Raw genomic sequence first — 21,822 nt, forward strand, 5'->3', positions numbered from 1 at the left:
ACTAGTTTCCAACTACTAAATAGCACATGGGTTTAGAAATGCACAGCAGGAGAGGTCTCTGTGCATTAATTGAACAAGGCACAGACATGAAGCAACATATGAAAAACTATCTGCAAGAGCTTGTCTTCTGATCTAAGTAATTTTGGAAATGCCACAAGTAGCCTTGGTTCACCAGAGCCATTGTTTTAACCATTAAACTGCCGCTGATCAGGTACCTTGTTGGGCAGTGGCAATTATCATTCGGTGCTTAACAACGGAACGAGAAGTTGACTGGTTACACTTCAAGGGGCAATGAAATTTTGTGGGCTTCGCCCATTTATCTGCCATAATTGACAGAGCCATAGAATTTTACAGCACAGAGGAGACCATTTGGCCCAATGTGTCTGTACTGGTTCTTGGAAAGAGCTATCCAATTTAGTCCCACTCCTCAGCTTTTTCCCATAGCCCTGATAATTAATTCTCTTTGAGTACTTTTCAAATGTCTTATGGATTCCACTGCCCTTTTTGGTAATGTGTTCCAGATCCCGACAAACCTCTATGTGGGGAAAAAATTATCCACATTTCCCATCTTGTTCTTTAATCAATTATTTTAAATCTATGATCTCTGGTTATCAACCCACTTGCCACTATTTGTGCCTGCAAGTATCATAGAATGATACAGCACAGAAGGAGGCCATTTGGCCCATTGTGCCTGTGCCACTTCATTGGTTAGTCCTAGTAAGTTGCACTAAACAATTTCTTCATAACCCTGTAAAATTTTTGCCTTCGAGGTTTTATCCAATTCTGATTTGAACATTTCTGTTGAATCTGCTTCCACTGTCCTCTCGCAGATGTTTTGGCTGCAAAATTGATCTCCATTGCATCCATAGTTTTGGCACACATGCACAGTTCAGGCATGGCACACACCAAATGCCATCTTGGTGAGGGCATTAGCGGAAGCATGCCACGAGTGCACCAAAAGTATACAGAGTAGGCAGATTGTCCATCAGTGTGTAATGCTGGCACTCTCAAACTTCATCTAATGCCCTCTTTCAAACGCACACAACTCAATATGAGTTCACCATCAGGAAACCAGGCCTATTTAAAGGGATCCTAAATAACTGTCTAGTTAGTTGCTGATTAATCTCTACTGGCTCTGTTTGACTTTGTAGAACTGCTTGGTGGTTTGCAGTTGAAGTTGAAGTCAACAGGGATGGATGCTGCCCAAGTAGAAGGCCGTGGTTCTGACTTCCAAGGGTTCTGGTCAGACCACCTTCTTCCCATTATGGGCACCATATTTACCATTCGCTCCCTCAAACTGCAGCATAAGAGGGAGATGGAGCTGAGGCAGCAAAGAAGAGGGCAAGCTGCTTACAGAGGGAGAGGAGAAGGGTTCACAGCAAGAGGTGGAGGAGGAGGTGATAACAAGGTCACTGGACAGGTAATCTAGAGGCCCAGGCTAATGCAATGGGTTCAAACCCACCCTGGCAGCTGGTGGAATTTAAATTCAATTAATAAAATCTGGAATTGAAAGCTAGCTTCAGTAATGGTGACTGTGAAGCTATTGTCGATTGTCATAAAAACCCATCTGGTTCACTAATGTCCTTTAGGGAAGGAAATCTGTTGTCCATACCTTGTCTGGCCTAATGTGACTCCAGACCCACAGCAATGTGGTTGACTCTTAACTGTCCTCTTAAGTGTTCCAGCCAGCCATTCAGTTCAAGGGCAATTCAGAGTGGGCAACAAATGCTGGCCTTGTCGGCAATGAATCATGAATCTCATGAAAGAATAAATAAAAAAGAGAGGCCTTATCCATCTTCAGGAAGCATTTCTCTTCCCTGGAGCTAAGCCAACACCCAACCTGCACCATCAAAACCCCTCATAATTTTAAATGCCTGTCCGCCTAACCTGCTCTGCTGTAAAGTGAACAATCCCAACTACTCCACTCCCTCCATATGACTAAAGTCCCTAATCTCTGCTTTCATCCTGATAAAACTCCTCTACATCCTCTCCAAGGCCTTGATATCTTTCCTAAGTGTGGTGCGCAGAATTTCAATATTCCAGCAGTGTTTCAAGTTCAATGATTGTAGTATATTGTCAGTGAGAGTCTTTATTGAACTGACTGTAAGACGACCACTTACAGAGCTTCCCTCATGGCAGATTGGACATGTAATATTGTTATATTTCAAAACACAAACATCCCGCTTTTCATAACGAACAAATGACAAAACATCCCCCTTTTCCTAATGAACAAAAGATGAATTTGCATGCATGATCATGTGTAACTGAGAGTTACCCAAGTTACCCACTATGCACCCACTGTTCTCATGCATTAACAACTATTTGTTCTACTCATCAGTCTCTGCATCTGCATTGGATACAAAGTCTTTAAACTGTGCAGGTCTCTTAGTGGTACACGTGCATGTTGTCATTGACTGTTCATCTGGATGATGTTCCTTGTCCAGAGAGTGTTGTTCCTGTGGCACTTGTTGCCATGGTAACTGTTGTTGTTCCATTGCTGTTTTTGGGGACCCAAGGACCTCTGGGGTTGATCATTGTTCTGTATTCTGTACAGCTGATGAGATCCCATCTTCCTGATTGGCCACCTGCAGTGAAGGAACAGCTTCTCTAGTTGTTCGTATATGCCTGTTGTTGTGCCAGTACATGATTTGTTCAATTCTACCGTGTACGATCAAGATGACAACTTCTCTACACTTGTCCCAAATTACCACGTGGGCTAATGCTTGTTGAGAGCGTTGAAGGTTTGTGCCCTAACTGGCGGTGGTTTGACAGTTGTGTCAAAATGAAATTTGGTTTTCTGCCATTTCACCTTAATTTTTTCACTCACGCCTGTTACTACTTCTAGTTCCAGTAGCTTTTTTGCTATTGGAAGACTTGTTTGTGTGCAATGTGACCTTAGTCTTTGAACTGGACTACTATCCATACCTTCAGTCAGGTATTTCTCCACTCAAGGATTGCCTTGTATACACTTATGCTAGATTTGCTTGATTTCTTGATGATTCATTTGGCGATTTTCACTGCCGCCTCAACCTTTCCACTTGAGCGGGGATAGTGCAGAGATAAGGTGTGGTGTTCAATTTCCCAATCCTTTGTAAAATGGCTGAATTCTTCATTTGTGAACAGAGGGCCATTGTCACTCATGACAAAGTCTGGAATGCCATAATGACGGAAGTGTACTTTCAGGCATTCTACTATCTCTCCTCTTGTTGTTGAAGTCAGCTGGTTTACCTCCCAGTAGTCAGAAGAGTAGTTGACAGTGATAAGATAATCAGTCCCTGCTATGGTGAAGAGGTCCACTCCATCTTCATCCATGGTCTGCCTGGGATGTCATGTGTCATCAGAGGCTTCCTAGCTTGTTTAGCTTGGAACTCGTTATGAGCACTGCACTGGCCAATGTAGTCTTTAATTTCATTGCTCACGTTTGGCCAATAGAGCACTTCTCTTGCCTTGACTTGATTCAATTCCTTGATGCGCTTCAGCATCTCATCTCTCATCTCCTTAGGTATGATGACTCTATTTCCTTTGTACAAGATGCCAACATGTGATGTTGTTTCATTTTGGTGTGCCCAATATACTCTTGTGACCACAGGTGTGTTCTTGACACTCTCAGACCATCCTTTCATCACTACTCCTTGTAGCACTTGGAGAGTTGCATCTTGTCTAATTTGCTTGATTTGAGCAAGGCGCTTGTCTGTCAGATTCACTGTCTCTGTCGGGTTGATGGCTTCCAGATCAGGTCTAGCTGCTGCCTCACACTGAATCTGGAAGATTTCACATTCTGTTGTAGCTTCCTCAACTTTTTTCATTGAGAGTGCTGCTCTCGACAGCATGCCAGCAATGTACATCTGTGTCCCTTGCTTGTATGTCATATCCGGATGATAATCTCTGTAAATGAAGTAACATTCTTTGCAGACTCTTTGGAGCAGATAGTAGCGGTTTTAGAAAAATGCTTTGAAGTGGCTTGTGGTCGGACTCCACTGTGACTTTGTCTCTCCCAAGCAGGTATTGATGAAAATGCTCACAAGCAAACACTGTAGCCAAGTACTCTTTCTCGATCTGAGCGTAGTGTTGTCTGTTTGCATTAGTGCCCTGGATGCAAATGCAACTAATTGTCCTTGCTGCACTAAGGCTACACCAAGACCTGTCTCACTGGTGTCACACTGCAGGTTGACTCCTTCATTAACGTAGCTGCACTTCAGCTGTGGCATTGTTGTCATTAGTTGTTTGATTTTAGTGAAAGCTGCTTCTTGGTCGGTGCCCCCAATAACATTGCACCTCCTTGGCAGTGAGCTTGCATAATGATTCACACTCCGACGACAAACTGGACTATAATTTTGCCAGATGGTTCACGAATCCAACGAATTGTTGCACTGCTTTCACACCTGTTGGTTGCTGTGTCGCTGCTGCAGCTCCCACTTTTTCAGAATCTGGGCAAAGACCTTTTGCTGTCAGTACATGACTTATGTACTCGACTTCAGGCATCTTCAGTTGCAATATTTCCTTGTCCTTTTGTAGCAGCTTTTAGCAGATTTGAACATTCCTGTGTGCCTTTCTGAGCTGTGGCTTGCCTGCAACATTTTCAGGGTTTCAAAATTCTGTCCTAAATCCACCTCTGACACCATGTTTCAAGTTCAATGACTGCAGTGCTTTTGGAGTGAGAGTCTGTATTGAACTGATTGTAAAATGGCCACTTGCAGAGCTTCCCTTGGCAGAGGTTACATGACTACAGCAAGTCAGATAGGGCATGTAGTGTGTCATATTTAAAGCCCAAACAAGCAGAGGCCTCGCTAGAGGATAGCTTAAGTAGAAAAGCTGTGAAAATGCCAAAAAAAGAGAAATTTCTGCAGGACTTGTGCTAATATTTCATCAACATTATAGCATTTGACTTAGAAACCCTCTGTATAAAGGCAATTTGCTTTACTGAAGTTAAAAATTACCCTCCGTATTCTAGCACGCAGCATTTGGAGTGCTGTGCCTATTGCACACTGATTTAGGCTACCAAATTTCTAATGATTCTGCTCACAGTCACGTCAGAAGCTTTAATGGACATTATGCTATATGGCATCTTATTCTTTTGTTAAGTTTAAGTGAATTTACCATTAAAATTAAAAAACTAAATTGTAACCCAAAACGGATGAGCAAACCCCACTCTGCAAAGTTCCCTGACCAAACAAAAATTAGACTCCGAATGTTCTCAGGCTGTGTCCAGCCCTTAAAGAATTAACCACACTCCACTTTTGGCGGCTGAATAACATTGTTCATCATACAGTGTATTGTTCTTGTCTTTATAAAACAGTGTAGTTTGCTAAGACCAATGCTGCAAGGGATCTGTTAAAATCTATATTGATGAGTCAGGGGTGAAATCTGATACAATTGTAAGAAATCTGCACCCTTAGTGGTTATTGGGAACAGAGACAGACTCCAGTTTTGTTCTATGTTGTTTGTTACCCTGTATTTCTAATCTTATAAAATGCATCAGAAAATTAATGTGCGCGATACAAAATGCATTTATGCTATTAATGTGATCTTGTTATCGGTTGCAAATTACAAAAATATGACTTTCATTATTCTATAAGGACAAGCCTTCTCCGTCCAATTACCATTGAATAATAGCAGTCATTTCAGAGCACTGTCATACTTAAAACCTCAGCTAGTACTTTATCAGACGATGGTTAGTTATCTCTAAATCTGACATGAAGGGGATTAAAAGAATGTGTTGTTCCATCAGCTGCAATGTTGTGGTGTACTTGATGATTTAGTCAATATATCTGAGGAATTACTATGTGTTAGTAATGGATATTCAGTTAGAATCTTACTGTGACTGTGTTTTATCCTTTAATTATAGATGGTTCAATACTGGCAATCACTGTGGGCCTTGCATGTGGATGTGGAGTAATCATATTGTTTATCTGTGCCTTAATATTCCACAGAAAGACTCTGACAGCTCTTACAGGTATTTTGAGATCATTCAGATGGCTTCAAACGATGTCGCAAGTTACTAAAAAAATTCTAAATTTAGACATGTCTTCCACTGTGACCAGGAAATTCCTCAGAACTGCACGCTCTGCAACTGAGGAAATCTTCGGCTGTTACGTTCTCTGTCTTGAGTGTGTAGACTTATATTCGCCAGTGTGGGGTAATATTTGTCGTACGGTGTTGGATACAGTGTGGGGTAATATTTGTCGTACGGTGTTGGATACGGTGTGGGGTAATATTTGTCGTACGGTGTTGGATACAGTGTGGGGCAATATTTGTCGTACGGTGTTGGATACGGTGTGGGGTAATATTTGTCGTACGGTGTTGGATATAGTGTAGGGTAATATTTGTCGTACGGTGTTGGATACAGTGTGGGGTAATATTTGTCGTACGGTGTGGGATACAGTGTGGGGTAATATTTGTCGTACGGTATGGGATACAGTGTGGGGTAATATTTGTTGTACGGTGTGGGATACAGTGTGGGGTAATATTTGTCGTACGGTGTTGGATACAGTGTGGGGTAATATTTGTCGTACGGTGTGGGATACAGTGTGGGATAATATTTGTCGTACGGTGTTGGATACAGTGTGGGGCAATATTTGTCGTACGGTGTTGGATACGGTGTGGGGTAATATTTGTCGTACGGTGTTGGATATAGTGTAGGGTAATATTTGTCGTACGGTGTTGGATACAGTGTGGGGTAATATTTGTCGTACGGTGTGGGATACAGTGTGGGGTAATATTTGTCGTACGGTGTGGGATACAGTGTGGGGTAATATTTGTCGTACGGTGTTGGATATAGTGTAGGGTAATATTTGTCGTACGGTGTTGGATACGGTGTGGGGTAATATTTGTCGTACGGTGTTGGATATAGTGTAGGGTAATATTTGTCGTACGGTGTTGGATACAGTGTGGGGTAATATTTGTCGTACGGTGTGGGATACAGTGTGGGGTAATATTTGTTGTACGGTGTGGGATACAGTGTGGGGTAATATTTGTCGTACGGTATGGGATACAGTGTGGGGTAATATTTGTTGTACGGTGTTGGATACAGTGTGGGATAATATTTGTACGGTGTTGGATACAGTGTGGGGCAATATTTGTCGTACGGTGTTGGATACGGTGTGGGGTAATATTTGTCGTACGGTGTTGGATATAGTGTAGGGTAATATTTGTCGTACGGTGTTGGATACAGTGTGGGGTAATATTTGTCGTACGGTGTGGGATACAGTGTGGGGTAATATTTGTTGTACGGTGTGGGATACAGTGTAGGGTAATATTTGTCGTACGGTGTTGGATACAGTGTGGGGTAATATTTGTCGTACGGTGTTGGATACAGTGTGGGGTAATATTTGTCGTACGGTGTGGGATACAGTGTGGGGTAATATTTGTCGTACGGTGTTGGATACAGTGTGGGGTAATATTTGTCGTACGGTGTTGGATACAGTGTGGGGTAATATTTGTCATACGGTGTTGGATACAGTGTGGGGTAATATTTGTCGTATGGTGTTGGATACAGTGTGGGGTAATATTTGTTGCACGGTGTGGGATACAGTGTGGGGTAATATTTGTCGTACGGTGTTGGATACAGTGTGGGGTAATATTTGTTGTACGGTGTGGGATACAGTGTGGGGTAATATTTGTACGGTGTTGGATACAGTGTGGGGTAATATTTGTTGTACGGTGTGGGATACAGTGTGGGGTAATATTTGTACGGTGTGGGATACAGTGTGGGGTAATATTTGTCGTACGGTGTTGGATACAGTGTGGGGTAATATTTGTTGTACGGTGTGGGATACAGTGTGGGGTAATATTTGTCGTACGGTGTTGGATACAGTGTGGGGTAATATTTGTTGTACGGTGTTGGATACAGTGTGGGGTAATATTTGTACGGTGTTGGATACAGTGTGGGGTAATATTTGTTGTACGGTGTTGGATACAGTATGGGGTAATATTTGTCGTACGGTGTTGGATACAGTGTGGGGTAATATTTGTCGTACGGTGTTGGATACAGTGTGGGGTAATATTTGTCGTACGGTGTTGGATACAGTGTGGGGTAATATTTGTTGTACGGTGTTGGATACAGTGTGGGGTAATATTTGTCGTACGGTGTTGGATACAGTGTGGGGTAATATTTGTTGTACGGTGTTGGATACAGTGTGGGGTAATATTTGTTGTATGGTGTTGGATACAGTGTGGGGTAATATTTGTTGTACGGTGTTGGATACAGTGTGGGGTAATATTTGTTGTACAGTGTGGGATACAGTGTGGGGTAATATTTGTCGTACGGTGTGGGATACAGTGTGGGGTAATATTTGTCGTACGGTGTTGGATACAGTGTGGGGTAATATTTGTCGTACGGTGTTGGATACAGTGTGGGGTAATATTTGTTGTACGGTGTGGGATACAGTGTGGGGTAATATTTGTCGTACGGTGTTGGATACAGTGTGGGGTAATATTTGTACGGTGTTGGATACAGTGTGGGGTAATATTTGTCGTACGGTGTTGGATACAGTGTGGGGTAATATTTGTAGTACGGTGTTGGATACAGTGTGGGGTAATATTTGTCGTACGGTGTTGGATACAGTGTGGGGTAATATTTGTCGTACGGTGTTGGATACAGTGTGGGGTAATATTTGTTGTACGGTGTTGGATACAGTGTGGGGTAATATTTGTTGTACGGTGTGGGATACAGTGTGGGGTAATATTTGTCGTTCGGTGTTGGATACAGTGTGGGGTAATATTTGTTGTACGGTGTTGGATACAGTGTGGGGTAATATTTGTTGTACGGTGTGGGATACAGTGTGGGGTAATATTTGTCGTACGGTGTTGGATACAGTGTGGGGTAATATTTGTCGTACGGTGTTGGATACAGTGTGGGGTAATATTTGTTGTACGGTGTTGGATACAGTGTGGGGTAATATTTGTTGTACGGTGTGGGAAACAGTGTGGGGTAATATTTGTTGTACGGTGTGGGATACGGTGTGGGGTAATATTTGTACGGTGTGGGATACGGTGTGGGGTAATATTTGTCGTACGGTGTTGATACTGTGTGGGGTAATATTTGTCGTACGGTGTTGGATACGGTGTGGGGTAATATTTGTCGTACGGTGTTGGATACGGTGTGGGATAATATTTGTCGTACGGTGTTGGATACAGTGTGGGGTAATATTTGTCATACGGTGTTGGATACAGTGTGGGGTAATATTTGTCATACGGTGTTGGATATAGTGTGGGGTAATATTTGTCGTACGGTGTTGGATACAGTGTGGGGTAATATTTGTCGTACGGTGTTGGATACAGTGTGGGGTAATATTTGTCATACGGTGTTGGATACAGTGTGGGGTAATATTTGTCGTACGGTGTTGGATACAGTGTGGGGTAATATTTGTCGTACGGTGTTGGATACAGTGTGGGGTAATATTTGTCATACGGTGTTGGATATAGTGTGGGGTAATATTTGTCGTACTGTGTTGGATACAGTGTGGGGTAATATTTGTCGTACGGTGTTGGATACAGTGTGGGGTAATATTTGTTGTACAGTGTTGGATACAGTTCAATTGGTGTGACGAAGTCTTCGTAGTCATGCATAGGTGAACTTCAGTTCTAAGAGTCAATCAAGACTTATTTACAAATATACAGTAAAGCATACAGGATAGGAACTGCCTCCATGTTTGCTGATACACATGGCTCTGCCCAACACTAGCCTGACCCTGGGCGTGGGTCATGTGCTCTCTTACATCACTGTGTGGTTATGTACTTGGTTGTCTTATGAGGATAGGTTGGACAGGCTGGGCTTGTTTCCACTGGAGTTTAGAAGAGTGAGGGGTGACTTGACTAAAGTATATAAGATCCTGAACAGTCTTGACAAGATGGACATAGAAAGGATGTTCCCTCTTATGGGTGATTCTAGAACTAGGAAGCACTGTTGTAAAATTAGGGGTCACCCTTTTAGGGTAGAGATGAGGAGAATTTTTTTCTCTCAGAGGGTTGTGTGACTTTGGAACTCTCTGCCTTAGAAGGTGGTGCAGGTGGGGTCATTGAATATCTTTAAAACTGAATCAGGGACAGTTTTTTGAACTTGTGCGGAGGTAGACAGATTCTTGTTAGGCAAAAGAATCAAAGGTCATCAGGGGTAGATGGGAATGTGGAATTAGAAACACAAACAGATCAGCCATGATTCTATTGAATGGTGGAGCAGGCTCGAGGGGCCAAATGGCCTACTTCTGCTCCTATTTTGTATGCTGGTATGTACTCGGACGACAGTAACCCTACATGTACCAGATCCTTATATTACAATATTTTGTAAGGTTGATTGCCAGGTAATTTTCTCAGGGCATGTTACCACTCTGCTGCTGTGAAGTGGTCAGATGTTCGGTCGAAGCCCCATCTGCGAGCGCAAATGGAATTTCCACTAAAGCTAAATGTGTCAAATATATTGTAGGAGAAACACTGATCTCAGGAGGTTTCACTCTGGAAGGTAGACCTTTGCTGACCCCTGTTGTTGTGTGGTTTATCGTTAATTCAGTTTGTTGCATCAGTGGTGATAGTTTATTGAGGCTATTACACCAGTAATGGTAGTTCATTGGGTTTACTGCCCCAGTTGTAATTGCATAAATCAAGGGTAATTTTTTTATTCTGTCTCTGTCTCATAATAAAAATGAAATTGGCTTTATGGGAAAATAAGAATTGCTATTCAGCTCTCCTGCTTCTGACACTGTATCATAAACTGGTACTTGACAGTAACATGTTACCTTTGCATGCAGATTGTGTTCGACAGAGAATTGCTGATGCCTGGTGCAGCGTTCGGAGTCAAAAGAGAAATGAGGTGAGTTTAAAAAAAAAATTTACAGTGAACTGTAGAACTGAAAAACCAGCCTAGACATTTGTTAAATAATGGATAATAGAGCCCCTCAAATTCACTTCATGTAAAGGAAATTGCTTTGCCACACCATCTACTAGTATTATAAAAGGAAAGACCTGAACCATTACAGTAGTTCTCAGTCTAATTTTCAGTTTACTATAATAATTAAATTTGACTATCAGCTTTCTGGTGTTGTTATACTGAACTACTTGGCAAAAAAAATCCTCCTAAACTGACCAAAAGGCTCAGGAGGGGTATATCTTCCAATTTTCCATTTCAGTCAATAATGAACACCCTCAGGTATCCCTGTACTTTGTATTCCGAATCTTCCCTCTCGAATGAGCAGTCCCTTAGTGTGTCAGTGTGTTATTGTTCCGATTCCCATGCCTGCTATTTTGCAGCTAACCTGGGTGGGTTGCAATTAACACTGAATCAGGGACAGTTTTTTTTTGGATTTGTGCTGGTACCCACTGGAATCTGAGTAAAGAGCTCCCAAACTAACCTCATGAAGGAAACTTAACACCAGCAATGAGAGACAACAATCATCCTTCAGTCTGCACTCAATTTGAACACACTGCACACACCCACACCCCCCCACCCGATTTCTGACAGTGCCAGTGCTGCACAAAAGAGGTTGTCCATCCAGTGCCAATAGAGGGTGAATGATCTCATCCGTGCCCCCAGGGTAAGGCAACCATCTCATCACTCTAAACTCACACATTCAGAGGCCCATCACACATTCACTGGCATCTCACTCACTGCCAGCTCAAGGGACATCACCACTCACTCTCTCACACACACCCTCACATCTCCATCTGGCCTCATCTCCTCTGGAGACTGCCTCCTCAGCCCTCACCATCTTGAGGCCACTTGCACTGATCAACATGTGCCCCCCACACACACCCTGGGATACCCCCCTCCCCCAGTACAGCCCTCACCCTGCAGCCTCTTCCCTTGCCGGAGGCCACTTCTCCCCCTTCCCTAAGCAAGCCCTAGCCCTGCAGCCTTATGGCTGGTCTGGTAGGTAGAGACCTGCCCATAAGCCCCCCTAAAGGTGATGTGGTGCTGCCTGTGAAGCCTGGCACTGATGACTGTGAGTGCTACCCAAAGCAAAGTAGGCAAACAAACATCGGAGTCCCGAGCGAAGTGCAGCTCGCCAGGTGCATGTCACTTATGTGCAGTTGTGAAATACGTCAATGTGCAATCATGTCAACATGGGCGAATGATCCAGCTGGGGGGGGTTGAGTCCAGCGGGCTGGCCTTATAATGAAATGCAAACGTATTGCAAAGAGGTTCCCGCCGTCCGATGATGGACGATCGCAAACTGGTTTCATGATGCCGTGAAGCTGATTTCTGGCCTTCTCGCCATATTGTCTGCTCTTGCCGCCAAGCACGCCCAATGCCAGCGGGCATGGACAATATCACCCACGATTTGAAACAACAATAAACTGAATCTCAAAAAGAAGTTAAGGTTTTAAGGAAAGAAACAATTGCTGAGCAGAAGTACAGCAATATCATAACAATAAATTGTTAATTTAAAAGAGAGTAATTCATAAAGATGACTAGAGTGTGAGAGGGTCAGGCTGTGTGTGTGTCCAGCTCACTCCAATCTCAGGGTGCTCACTTATTTAACCTCACTCACTGTGAGTAGGTGCTTGTGAATGTGTCGGTGTGGTGGTGAGAGTGAGTGAGAAATCTAAAATTGGTCACAAGGCAGACTCGCACTCCTTCCCCAACCTCCCACACTCACTCAGTCACACTCCCTCACTCAACCCCACACTCCCTCACTCACCCCCACACTCACTCAGTCACACTCCCTCACTCACCCCCACATTCACTCAGTCACACTCCCTCACTCACCCCCACACTCACTCAGTCACACTCCCTCACTCAACCCCACACTCCCTCACTCACTCCCACGCTCACTCAGTCACACTCCCTCACTCAACCCCACACTCACTCAGTCACCTTCCCTCACTCGCCCCCACACTCACTCAGTCACACTCCCTCCCTCACCCCCCACACTCACTCAGTCACACTCCCTCACTCACTCCCACACTCACTCAGTCACAATCCCTCACTCAACCCCACACTCCCTCACTCACCCCCACACTCACTCAGTCACACTCCCTCACTCACCCCCCACACTCACTCAGTCACACTCCCTCACTCACCCCCCACACTCACTCAGTCACACTCCCTCACTCACTCCCACACTCACTCAGTCACACTCCCTCACTCAACCCCACACTCCCTCACTCACCCCCACACTCACTCAGTCACACTCCCTCACTCACCCCCCACACTCACTCAGTCACACTCCCTCACTCACCCCCCATACTCACTCAGTCACACTCCCTCACTCAACCCCACACACCCTCACTCAACCCCACACTCACTCAGTCACACTCCCTCACTCAACCCCACACTCCCTCACTCACTCCCACGCTCACTCAGTCACACTCCCTCACTCAACCCCACACTCACTCAGTCACCTTCCCTCACTCGCCCCCACACTCACTCAGTCACACTCCCTCCCTCACCCCCCACACTCACTCAGTCACACTCCCTCACTCACTCCCACACTCACTCAGTCACACTCCCTCACTCAACCCCACACTCCCTCACTCACCCCCACACTCACTCAGTCACACTCCCTCACTCGCCCCCACACTCACTCAGTCACACTCCCTCCCTCACCCCCCACACTCACTCAGTCACACTCCCTCACTCACTCCCACACTCACTCAGTCACACTCCCTCACTCAACCCCACACTCCCTCACTCACCCCCACACTCACTCAGTCACACTCCCTCACTCACCCCCCACACTCACTCAGTCACACTCCCTCACTCACCCCCCACACTCACTCAGTCACACTCCCTCACTCACTCCCACACTCACTCAGTCACACTCCCTCACTCAACCCCACACTCCCTCACTCACCCCCACACTCACTCAGTCACACTCCCTCACTCACCCCCCACACTCACTCAGTCACACTCCCTCACTCACCCCCATACTCACTCAGTCACACTCCCTCACTCAACCCCACACTCCCTCACTCACCCCCACACTCACTCAGTTACACTCCCTCACTCACCCCCACATTCACTCAGTCACACTCCCTCACTCACCCCCACACTCACTCAGTCACACTCCCTCACTCAACCCCACACTCCCTCACTCACTCCCACACTCACTCAGTCACACTCCCTCACTCAACCCCACACTCACTCAGTCACCTTCCCTCACTCGCCCCCACACTCACTCAGTCACACTCCCTCCCTCACCCCCCACACTCACTCAGTCACACTCCCTCACTCACTCCCACACTCACTCAGTCACACTCCCTCACTCAACCCCACACTCCCTCACTCACCCCCACACTCACTCAGTCACACTCCCTCACTCGCCCCCACACTCACTCAGTCACACTCCCTCCCTCACCCCCCACACTCACTCAGTCACACTCCCTCACTCACTCCCACACTCACTCAGTCACACTCCCTCACTCAACCCCACACTCCCTCACTCACCCCCACACTCCCTCAGTCACACTCCCTCACTCGCCCCCACACTCACTCAGTCACACTCCCTCCCTCACCCCCCACACTCACTCAGTCACACTCCCTCACTCACTCCCCACACTCACTCACTCACACTCCCTCACTCACCCCCCACACTCACTCAGTCACACTCCCTCACTCACCCCCCACACTCACTCAGTCACACTCCCTCACTCACTCCCACACTCACTCAGTCACACTCCCTCACTCACCCCCCACACTCACTCAGTCACACTCCCTCACTCACTCCCACACTCAGTCACACTCCCTCACTCAACCCCACACTCCCTCACTCACCCCCCACACTCGCTCAGTCACAATCCCTCACTCACCCCCCACACTCACTCAGTCACACTCCCTCACTCACTCCCACACTCACTCAGTCACACTCCCTCACTCACCCCCACACTCCCTCACTCACCCCCACAGTCACTCAGTCACACTCCCTCACTCACCCCCACACTCCCTCACTCACCCCCACACTCACTCAGTCACACTCTCACTACCCCCCACACTCACTTAGTCACACTCCCTCACTCACCCCCACACTCACTCAGTCACACTCCCTCACTCACCCCCACACTCACTCAGTCACACTCCCTCACTCAACCCCACACTCCCTCACTCACCCCCACACTCACTCAGTCACACTCCCTCACTCACCCCCACATTCACTCAGTCACACTCCCTCACTCACCCCCACACTCACTCAGTCACACTCCCTCACTCAACCCCACACTCCCTCACTCACCCCCACACTCACTCAGTCACACTCCCTCACTCAACCCCACACTCACTCAGTCACACTCCCTCACTCAACCCCACACTCCCTCACTCACCCCCACACTCACTCAGTCACACTCCCTCACTCACCCCCACACTCACTCAACCCCACACTCCCTCACTCACCCCCACACTCACTCAGTCACACTCCCTCACTCACCCCCACACTCACTCAGTCACACTCCCTCACTCAACCCCACACTCCCTCACTCACTCCCACACTCACTCAGTCACACTCCCTCACTCACCCCCACACTCACTCACTCACATTCCCTCACTCGCCCCCACACTCACTCAGTCACACTCCCTCCCTCACCCCCCACACTCACTCAGTCACACTCCCTCACTCACTCCCACACTCACTCAGTCACACTCCCTCACTCAACCCCACACTCCCTCACTCACCCCCACACTCACTCAGTCACACTCCCTCACTCACCCCCCACACTCACTCAGTCACACTCCCTCACTCACCCCCCACACTCACTCAGTCACGCTCCCTCACTCACCCCCACATTCACTCAGTCACACTCCCTCACTCACCCCCACACTCACTCAGTCACACTCTCACTACCCCCCACACTCACTTAGTCACACTCCCTCACTCACCCCCACACTCACTCAGTCACATTCCCTCACTCAACCCCACACTCCCTCACTCAACCCCACACTCCCTCACTCAACCCCACACTCCCTCACTCAACCCCACACTCCCTCACTCACCCCCACACTCACTCAGTCACACTCCCTCACTCACCCCCCACACTCACTCAGTCACACTCCCTCACTCACCCCCCACACTCACTCAGTCACACTCCCTCACTCACCCCCACATTCACTCAGTCACACTCCCTCACTCACCCCCACACTCACTCAGTCACACTCCCTCCCTCACCCCCCATACTCACTCAGTCACACTCCCTCACTCACCCCCACACTCACTCAGTCACACTCCCTCACTCACCCCCACACTCAGTCACACTCCCTCCCTCACTCAGTCATACTCCCTCACTCACCACCCACACTTATTCAGTCACACTCTCACTACCCCCCACACTCACTCAGTCACACTCCCTCACTCATCCCCATACTCACTCAGTCACACTCCCTCAGTCACCCCCACACTCACTAGGTCGCACTCTCTCTCCCCCCCACACTCACTCAGTCACACTCCCTCACTCACACACACTCTTCCCCCCCCCCCACATTTACTCAGTCACACGCTCTCAGTTCTCCCCCCACACTCACTAAGTCACACTCTCACTCTCGCCCACACTCATTCAGACACACACTCTCACTCCCATATACTCATCATGACATGGCTTCGCCCTCTGGGCCACCAAAACTCACCCCTCCACGGGCCCAATGCTCCTAGCTCCCCGGACTCACGTTCATTTCCCTCGCCCTCAGCACACTCACCAATGCTGGTGTTCGCTGCTCCTGCAATCAGAGACTATTTCTCTTCTGTGTTTGCTGCTGATGGAGGAGCAGTTCCTTGCAGGATCTTTCATTGAAACTCATCTGTTTGACTGGAATTTTGAAAACTGGCTCGGGGACCACAGAGAGAGGCTTCACAGGCTGAATGTTGGACAAGCCTGGTCTAGATCCATCTCCAGATATGACCACCCCTCAAACCTGCTCCTACATTCAATAAGTCGTGGCTTTTTTTATTCTGTCATGGGATGTGGGCATCACTGGCTAAGCCATCCCTAATTGCCCTTGTTCAAGGGGCATCTAAGAGTCAACCACATGTAGGGCCAGACCAGGTAAGGATGGTAGATTTCCCTTCCCTAAAGGGACATTAGTGAACCAGATGGGTTTTTATTACAACATCGGCAATGGTTTAATTCCAGACTTTTATTGGATTCAAATTTCACCACCTGCCTTGGTGGGATTTGAACCCAAGCATTACCCCAGAGATCTTGAATGCTAATCTAGTGACAATACCACTATGCCACAGCCTCCCTAGCGGTAGCAAGTAATTCATGATGAGAACAATAATGGGGCATTTTGAACATAAGAATTGAGAGCAGCTATAGGCCACTCAGTCCTTTGAGCCTGCTCTGCCATTCAAAGACAATAACTGGTCTACCTTAACTCCATCTTCCTGCACCAACCGCATCGCCCTTGATTCCTTTAGTATCCAAAATATCTGGAATGGCACTTCCTACTGTTTTATGCTTAACATGGTGCAGTACACCATGCCATCTTTATACCCCTTTCAACAACCCTTTTGAGCGTGTTACCAAGGGGAGGTGTTACTGCTTCTCCCTGTTGTCCATAGATAATTAATGGGGCAATGATCCTTAAATGTACTGGAATTGGATATCAGTGAGCATGCATGTATTCAGATGGCATTGTTTATCCTTGCACCAGTAAATGTTTATGTTGTAGAAGGAACACTGTTAGTATTTCAAGTCAATCAGCCTTAAATGAATTTCTAAAGCTCTGAGTGAATTTGTGACGTTAATTTTGGACATTGAAAGAGCAAAATTGGCCAAACAAATTTAAATCTGTTCCTTTGTGGTTTTGCTGTTAGACACACACAAAGCAGTCAAATTTATTGCTTTCCTTCAGCTTATTTGTGCTTTTCCTATCACCGCGTGTCTGAAGATTTTCCATTACTTTTCAAGGGAAATCCACCTGCTGATCAAGCGATTGGTAAGTTGCCAAGTGATAATCATGACTGGGATCGAGAGAGTGAGTTGTTTATACCACCCAAGTATCCGGAGAAGGCAATTGATCAGGCCAGTGGCTCCATATTCTACACATTTGCAGAGCATCCCGATTGTAGCTACGCTTTGAAGCCTTTCTGTGAAGTTGAGCCCCTGCATAGTGCCGCACATTCCCCAAGGATCCCAAGAGAGAATCCAGAAAGTAAATACTCCATTGGAAATGGAGGAGAAGTCTCCAGTGCAAAGCATTTAGAAGACCTAAGGGCAGGAAATTCAATGAATCCCCTGTTGCCTGCAGCGTATAAGGTGGAAGAGTCAATTCACCATAATTCATCCAAGCAAGAAAGGAACAATATCAAAAGTGTCCAAACACAAACATGTTGTAGTACTCCGATCTCAGGCAGAACAGCTCCATTGCCTTACAGACAGTCAAACAAAGGTCATACTCTAAAGTATGATGGTCATACAAGTCATCAAAGTAACTGTCGCAGCAACTGTCAGAGGTCTGACAATACCGATAGAGACAGTCCGAACAACACAGACTCTGATCACTCAAATCCAGGTGATGAAAACAGTCACAAGTCAGGAAATTCAACACCATCTGGTGAGTTAACCTCTTTATCTTAAGTACATTAACATCTTTTCTTAAAAGAAAAGCACATAGGAATGTGGTATCGATCATAAGAAATAGGAATAAGAGTGAGCCGTATGGCTCCATGAGCTTGCTTCACTTTTCCTACTGTAGTTTATCTTCTACATCAACTCACCTTCCCACCCTCTCTCTATATCCCTCGATTTCCTTTGTGTTCAATAGTTTATCGATCTTGAATATACTCAGCAGCTGAGCATCCACAACCCTCTGAGGGAAGGAATTCCCAAGATTCAGAGCCCACTCAGTGAAGAGGTTTTTCCCTCACCTCGGCTCAAAATGGCTGACCCTTCATCTTGAGAGCTAGTCCTTATGAGTGTGAGTGTGTTAACTGGTTATACTTGATTCTCAATGAATGTTCTATCCTAGAAGTTCCAGTTTGATCAACTGCTTGTTGTGTAGAGGTAAAATAGCTTTTACTTCTCACTCACCTGCAGTGCCATTTTATTTTGTCTTAACCTGGATACCCAATTCACAGGGAAACTGTGGGCCACTTAAAATTTTCTGGGAAAACTCACTGTCTTTGATTACCCACAGTATTGTTCCCACACAATGACCTGTTCATTGAAAAAGAGAGCAGCACTAACCCTCTAGAGAAACATGCACTACAATTAGAAGATAATTAAGCACTGGAAATGACAGTGAGACGGCCCTGTACTTAGCAAATTATGTATATCTGGCACAATTTCGTGAGAAAAATAGTTCTTATACAAAGTATTACAGAAGAGAAATGGGCCATTCAACCGAACAGGTCCATGCTAGTGGTTGTGTTTCACAACAGTTCCCAATGCTACAGAAATCTTGTGTACTCCAGAATTGCTACAAATGACCCCGCATCTGTAAAACCCAAGCTCCATGGACGTAATGAATACGTTGGACATCCAATGTATCAGCTCAATAATATGCTCTCTCCTCCCAGAAATTATGCTGTTCTCAACCTTGGTTGAAGTTTAGCACATGAAATTCATTTCCCAATGCCAAGGTTGTGGACTGAAGTCAATCTCAATCACATTATTATTGCTGCTTCTCCCAACAATTGCAAGTGGCAAAATTCTTGATGCTACTTGTCATTTCTAGCCTTTTATCTCCTATACTTCTCATTACCTCTTTACTTAACTCATTTTAACCTGGGACTCATTTTGGCCCAGTTCTTGATATCAGTAGTGTTCATTGTTACCAAATATCTATTTCTAAAAGTGTCTCATTCCTTTGCACTTATTTCCCTCACAGCGAATTCTCTCAATTCCCCAATGCAGTTTATTCTTTGCATCCTTATACTCTGAAGTCATGCACACAGCTTCTTTTCATATGCCAGAACAAAAAATCTGTGTTCCAAGTGTTTACCCCTTCTAAATTACTGATCATTTCTAATGTACTGCCATATGTGCACCAGGTTCAGTGGTTCAAGTATTTAAAACTAAAAAATATTGTTCTGTAAAATGCTGTATTAAACTTCCTTTCCACTTAACTTGACAGCTTTTTCCTGCGGCACGAATATGACAAGTGGCCAACCGGTGCTGAGTGTCGGTGGTGGTTCGGTCGTTTTCAATGTAATCGTCAAAGTGAATCACACGACAGAGCAGGACAGCAGGGGAGAGGTGAATGACAGAGCCGGCTTTCCTGGAAGGAAAGGAACACCCAGAGAAAATGATAGATTCCCCTTGAGGGAGGAGAAACCAGGCGCCGAGTGTGACTTTGAGACTGATGCAGGATTCCCTGTGCAAGAACAACATTTTAAGGAAACTGTGTGCGTCCCTGTCCAAGAGGAACAAAGCAGACTTCACCTCCACAAAGTGAACCTTCCGATCCAGGAACAAAACAGCAGCAAAAGCTTGGAAGAAAGTCTGAGCTTGTCAAGTAAAACAGTCAGGCAAGAGAGTCAGGAGCATCCCAAAGGAAGTACACTCATTCCTGTGCAAGAAGATGGAAAACCTGAACATTTTCCCAGCAAAGAAGAGAATTAATGAGTAGAACTCTTCATATCAAAATGTCTTACTGAAATTCTGAACTATATATGACTTTTGCATAGACATAACTGGAGATTATACACTAACATCCGGGGAGAGGTGCTATTGGCTTATTGAGGAAGTTAAGGAAATTATGTTAGTTTTTTTGTATGTTTATCAAAATGATACTTTTTTTCTGGTATCTAAATGGCCAAATGAAATTACTTTTCAGCCTCATTTGTGGCAAGGTCAACAACAGAGAGTTTTGTTCACAATACAGAATGATTGTAGGACATTAAAAGATTGCAGGCCACATTTCACCAACAACTTGCATTTATATCGCACCTTTAACATTGTAAAACATTCCGAGGTGCTTCACAGGGGCACTACCAAACAGAAGGAGGTAGTAGGACAGATGGCCTAGTAGGCTTTACGGAGCATCTTAAATGAGGAGAGAGAGGTAGAGAGGATGAGAGTTTTAGGGAGAGAATTCCAGAGTTTAGGGCATAGGAAACTGATGTCACAGCTCTGAACGGTGAACCAATTCAAATTGGGGATGCTCAATTTTTATAGGTACTTTTCTTTATACCCAATTTTCATGACCAAAATAGGAATGTACTTCTGTGAAAGTTGTAGCTCATACCAAAAAAACGCATTGATGCATGTGCATTTGGAAAAGATGTGGATAATTCAATCATTAACATTTCCCTTAAGGAGCAACGGGAATTTAGGCCTTTCTGCTTAGTGGCGTGAGACTTAACAGTTTGAGAGTCTTCCACCATGGTTTTAAAACAAAAGGCTAGAGTGATGAAAAGTGGTTGTACAGAATGGACTGAGCTATGGGTCCATCTGCTGGTAATGATTATACTAACTGTGCTTCAAGAAAAAAATTGAATTAAAATGCCCCTTATATACAACAATTTGGGATGGATAATAAAATTGAATATAATTGAACTAGAGAGATTTGACAATGTATTGCTGTAAAACAATGGGGACAAAGCATACATGTTCAATCACCAAGGATTTGCATCTATCTATTTTATATTAAAAATATGTTGTTAGATCTGTTTTATGTTTATCTGTTTAAATACAAGATTCACTTATTTAAAAAATACAGCCTTGGCTTTTCATGAGTCTTCTTGATGGACTTTAGTCCCTTTGATGTAGAGTATTTAAGATTCAGATCTGGAAATGGAAAAGTAAATACGCATGTCAAAAATTTCTCGTTTGACATTCGGTTTCACTTATAGACAGTGACTTACGAGGAGGCAAGGTGATGCCAGTCTTCCATAGCAAGTGACTCCAGTGTCAAAGAGAGAAAAATCACTTGAGTTTAGAGAAGTGCATTTTTTTGGTGGT

The 21,822-nt window shown here is 45.3% G+C and overlaps 1 protein-coding gene across 7 annotated transcripts in view; it reads left to right on the plus strand.

Annotated features, from left to right (window-relative positions):
• LOC121276489 overlaps positions 1-21,577 on the plus strand; it is a 64,252-nt gene extending 42,675 nt beyond the window's left edge. For 6 of the 7 annotated variants that reach the window (XM_041184956.1, XM_041184958.1, XM_041184959.1 and 3 more), the window contains 4 exons: positions 5,846-5,953; positions 10,743-10,804; positions 17,827-18,472; positions 19,994-21,577. In XM_041184956.1, coding sequence (XP_041040890.1) covers positions 5,846-5,953; positions 10,743-10,804; positions 17,827-18,472; positions 19,994-20,481 — 1,304 coding nt within the window. In that variant the 3' untranslated portion in view covers positions 20,482-21,577. The remainder of the gene's footprint in view (positions 1-5,845; positions 5,954-10,742; positions 10,805-17,826; positions 18,473-19,993) is intronic. The other variant, XM_041184957.1, reaches the window with a different exon arrangement.
• The last annotated feature ends 245 nt before the right edge of the window (positions 21,578-21,822 follow it).

Source organism: Carcharodon carcharias, chromosome 3 (genome assembly GCF_017639515.1).
Source record: "Carcharodon carcharias isolate sCarCar2 chromosome 3, sCarCar2.pri, whole genome shotgun sequence".
NCBI classification, from domain to species: domain Eukaryota; kingdom Metazoa; phylum Chordata; class Chondrichthyes; order Lamniformes; family Lamnidae; genus Carcharodon; species Carcharodon carcharias.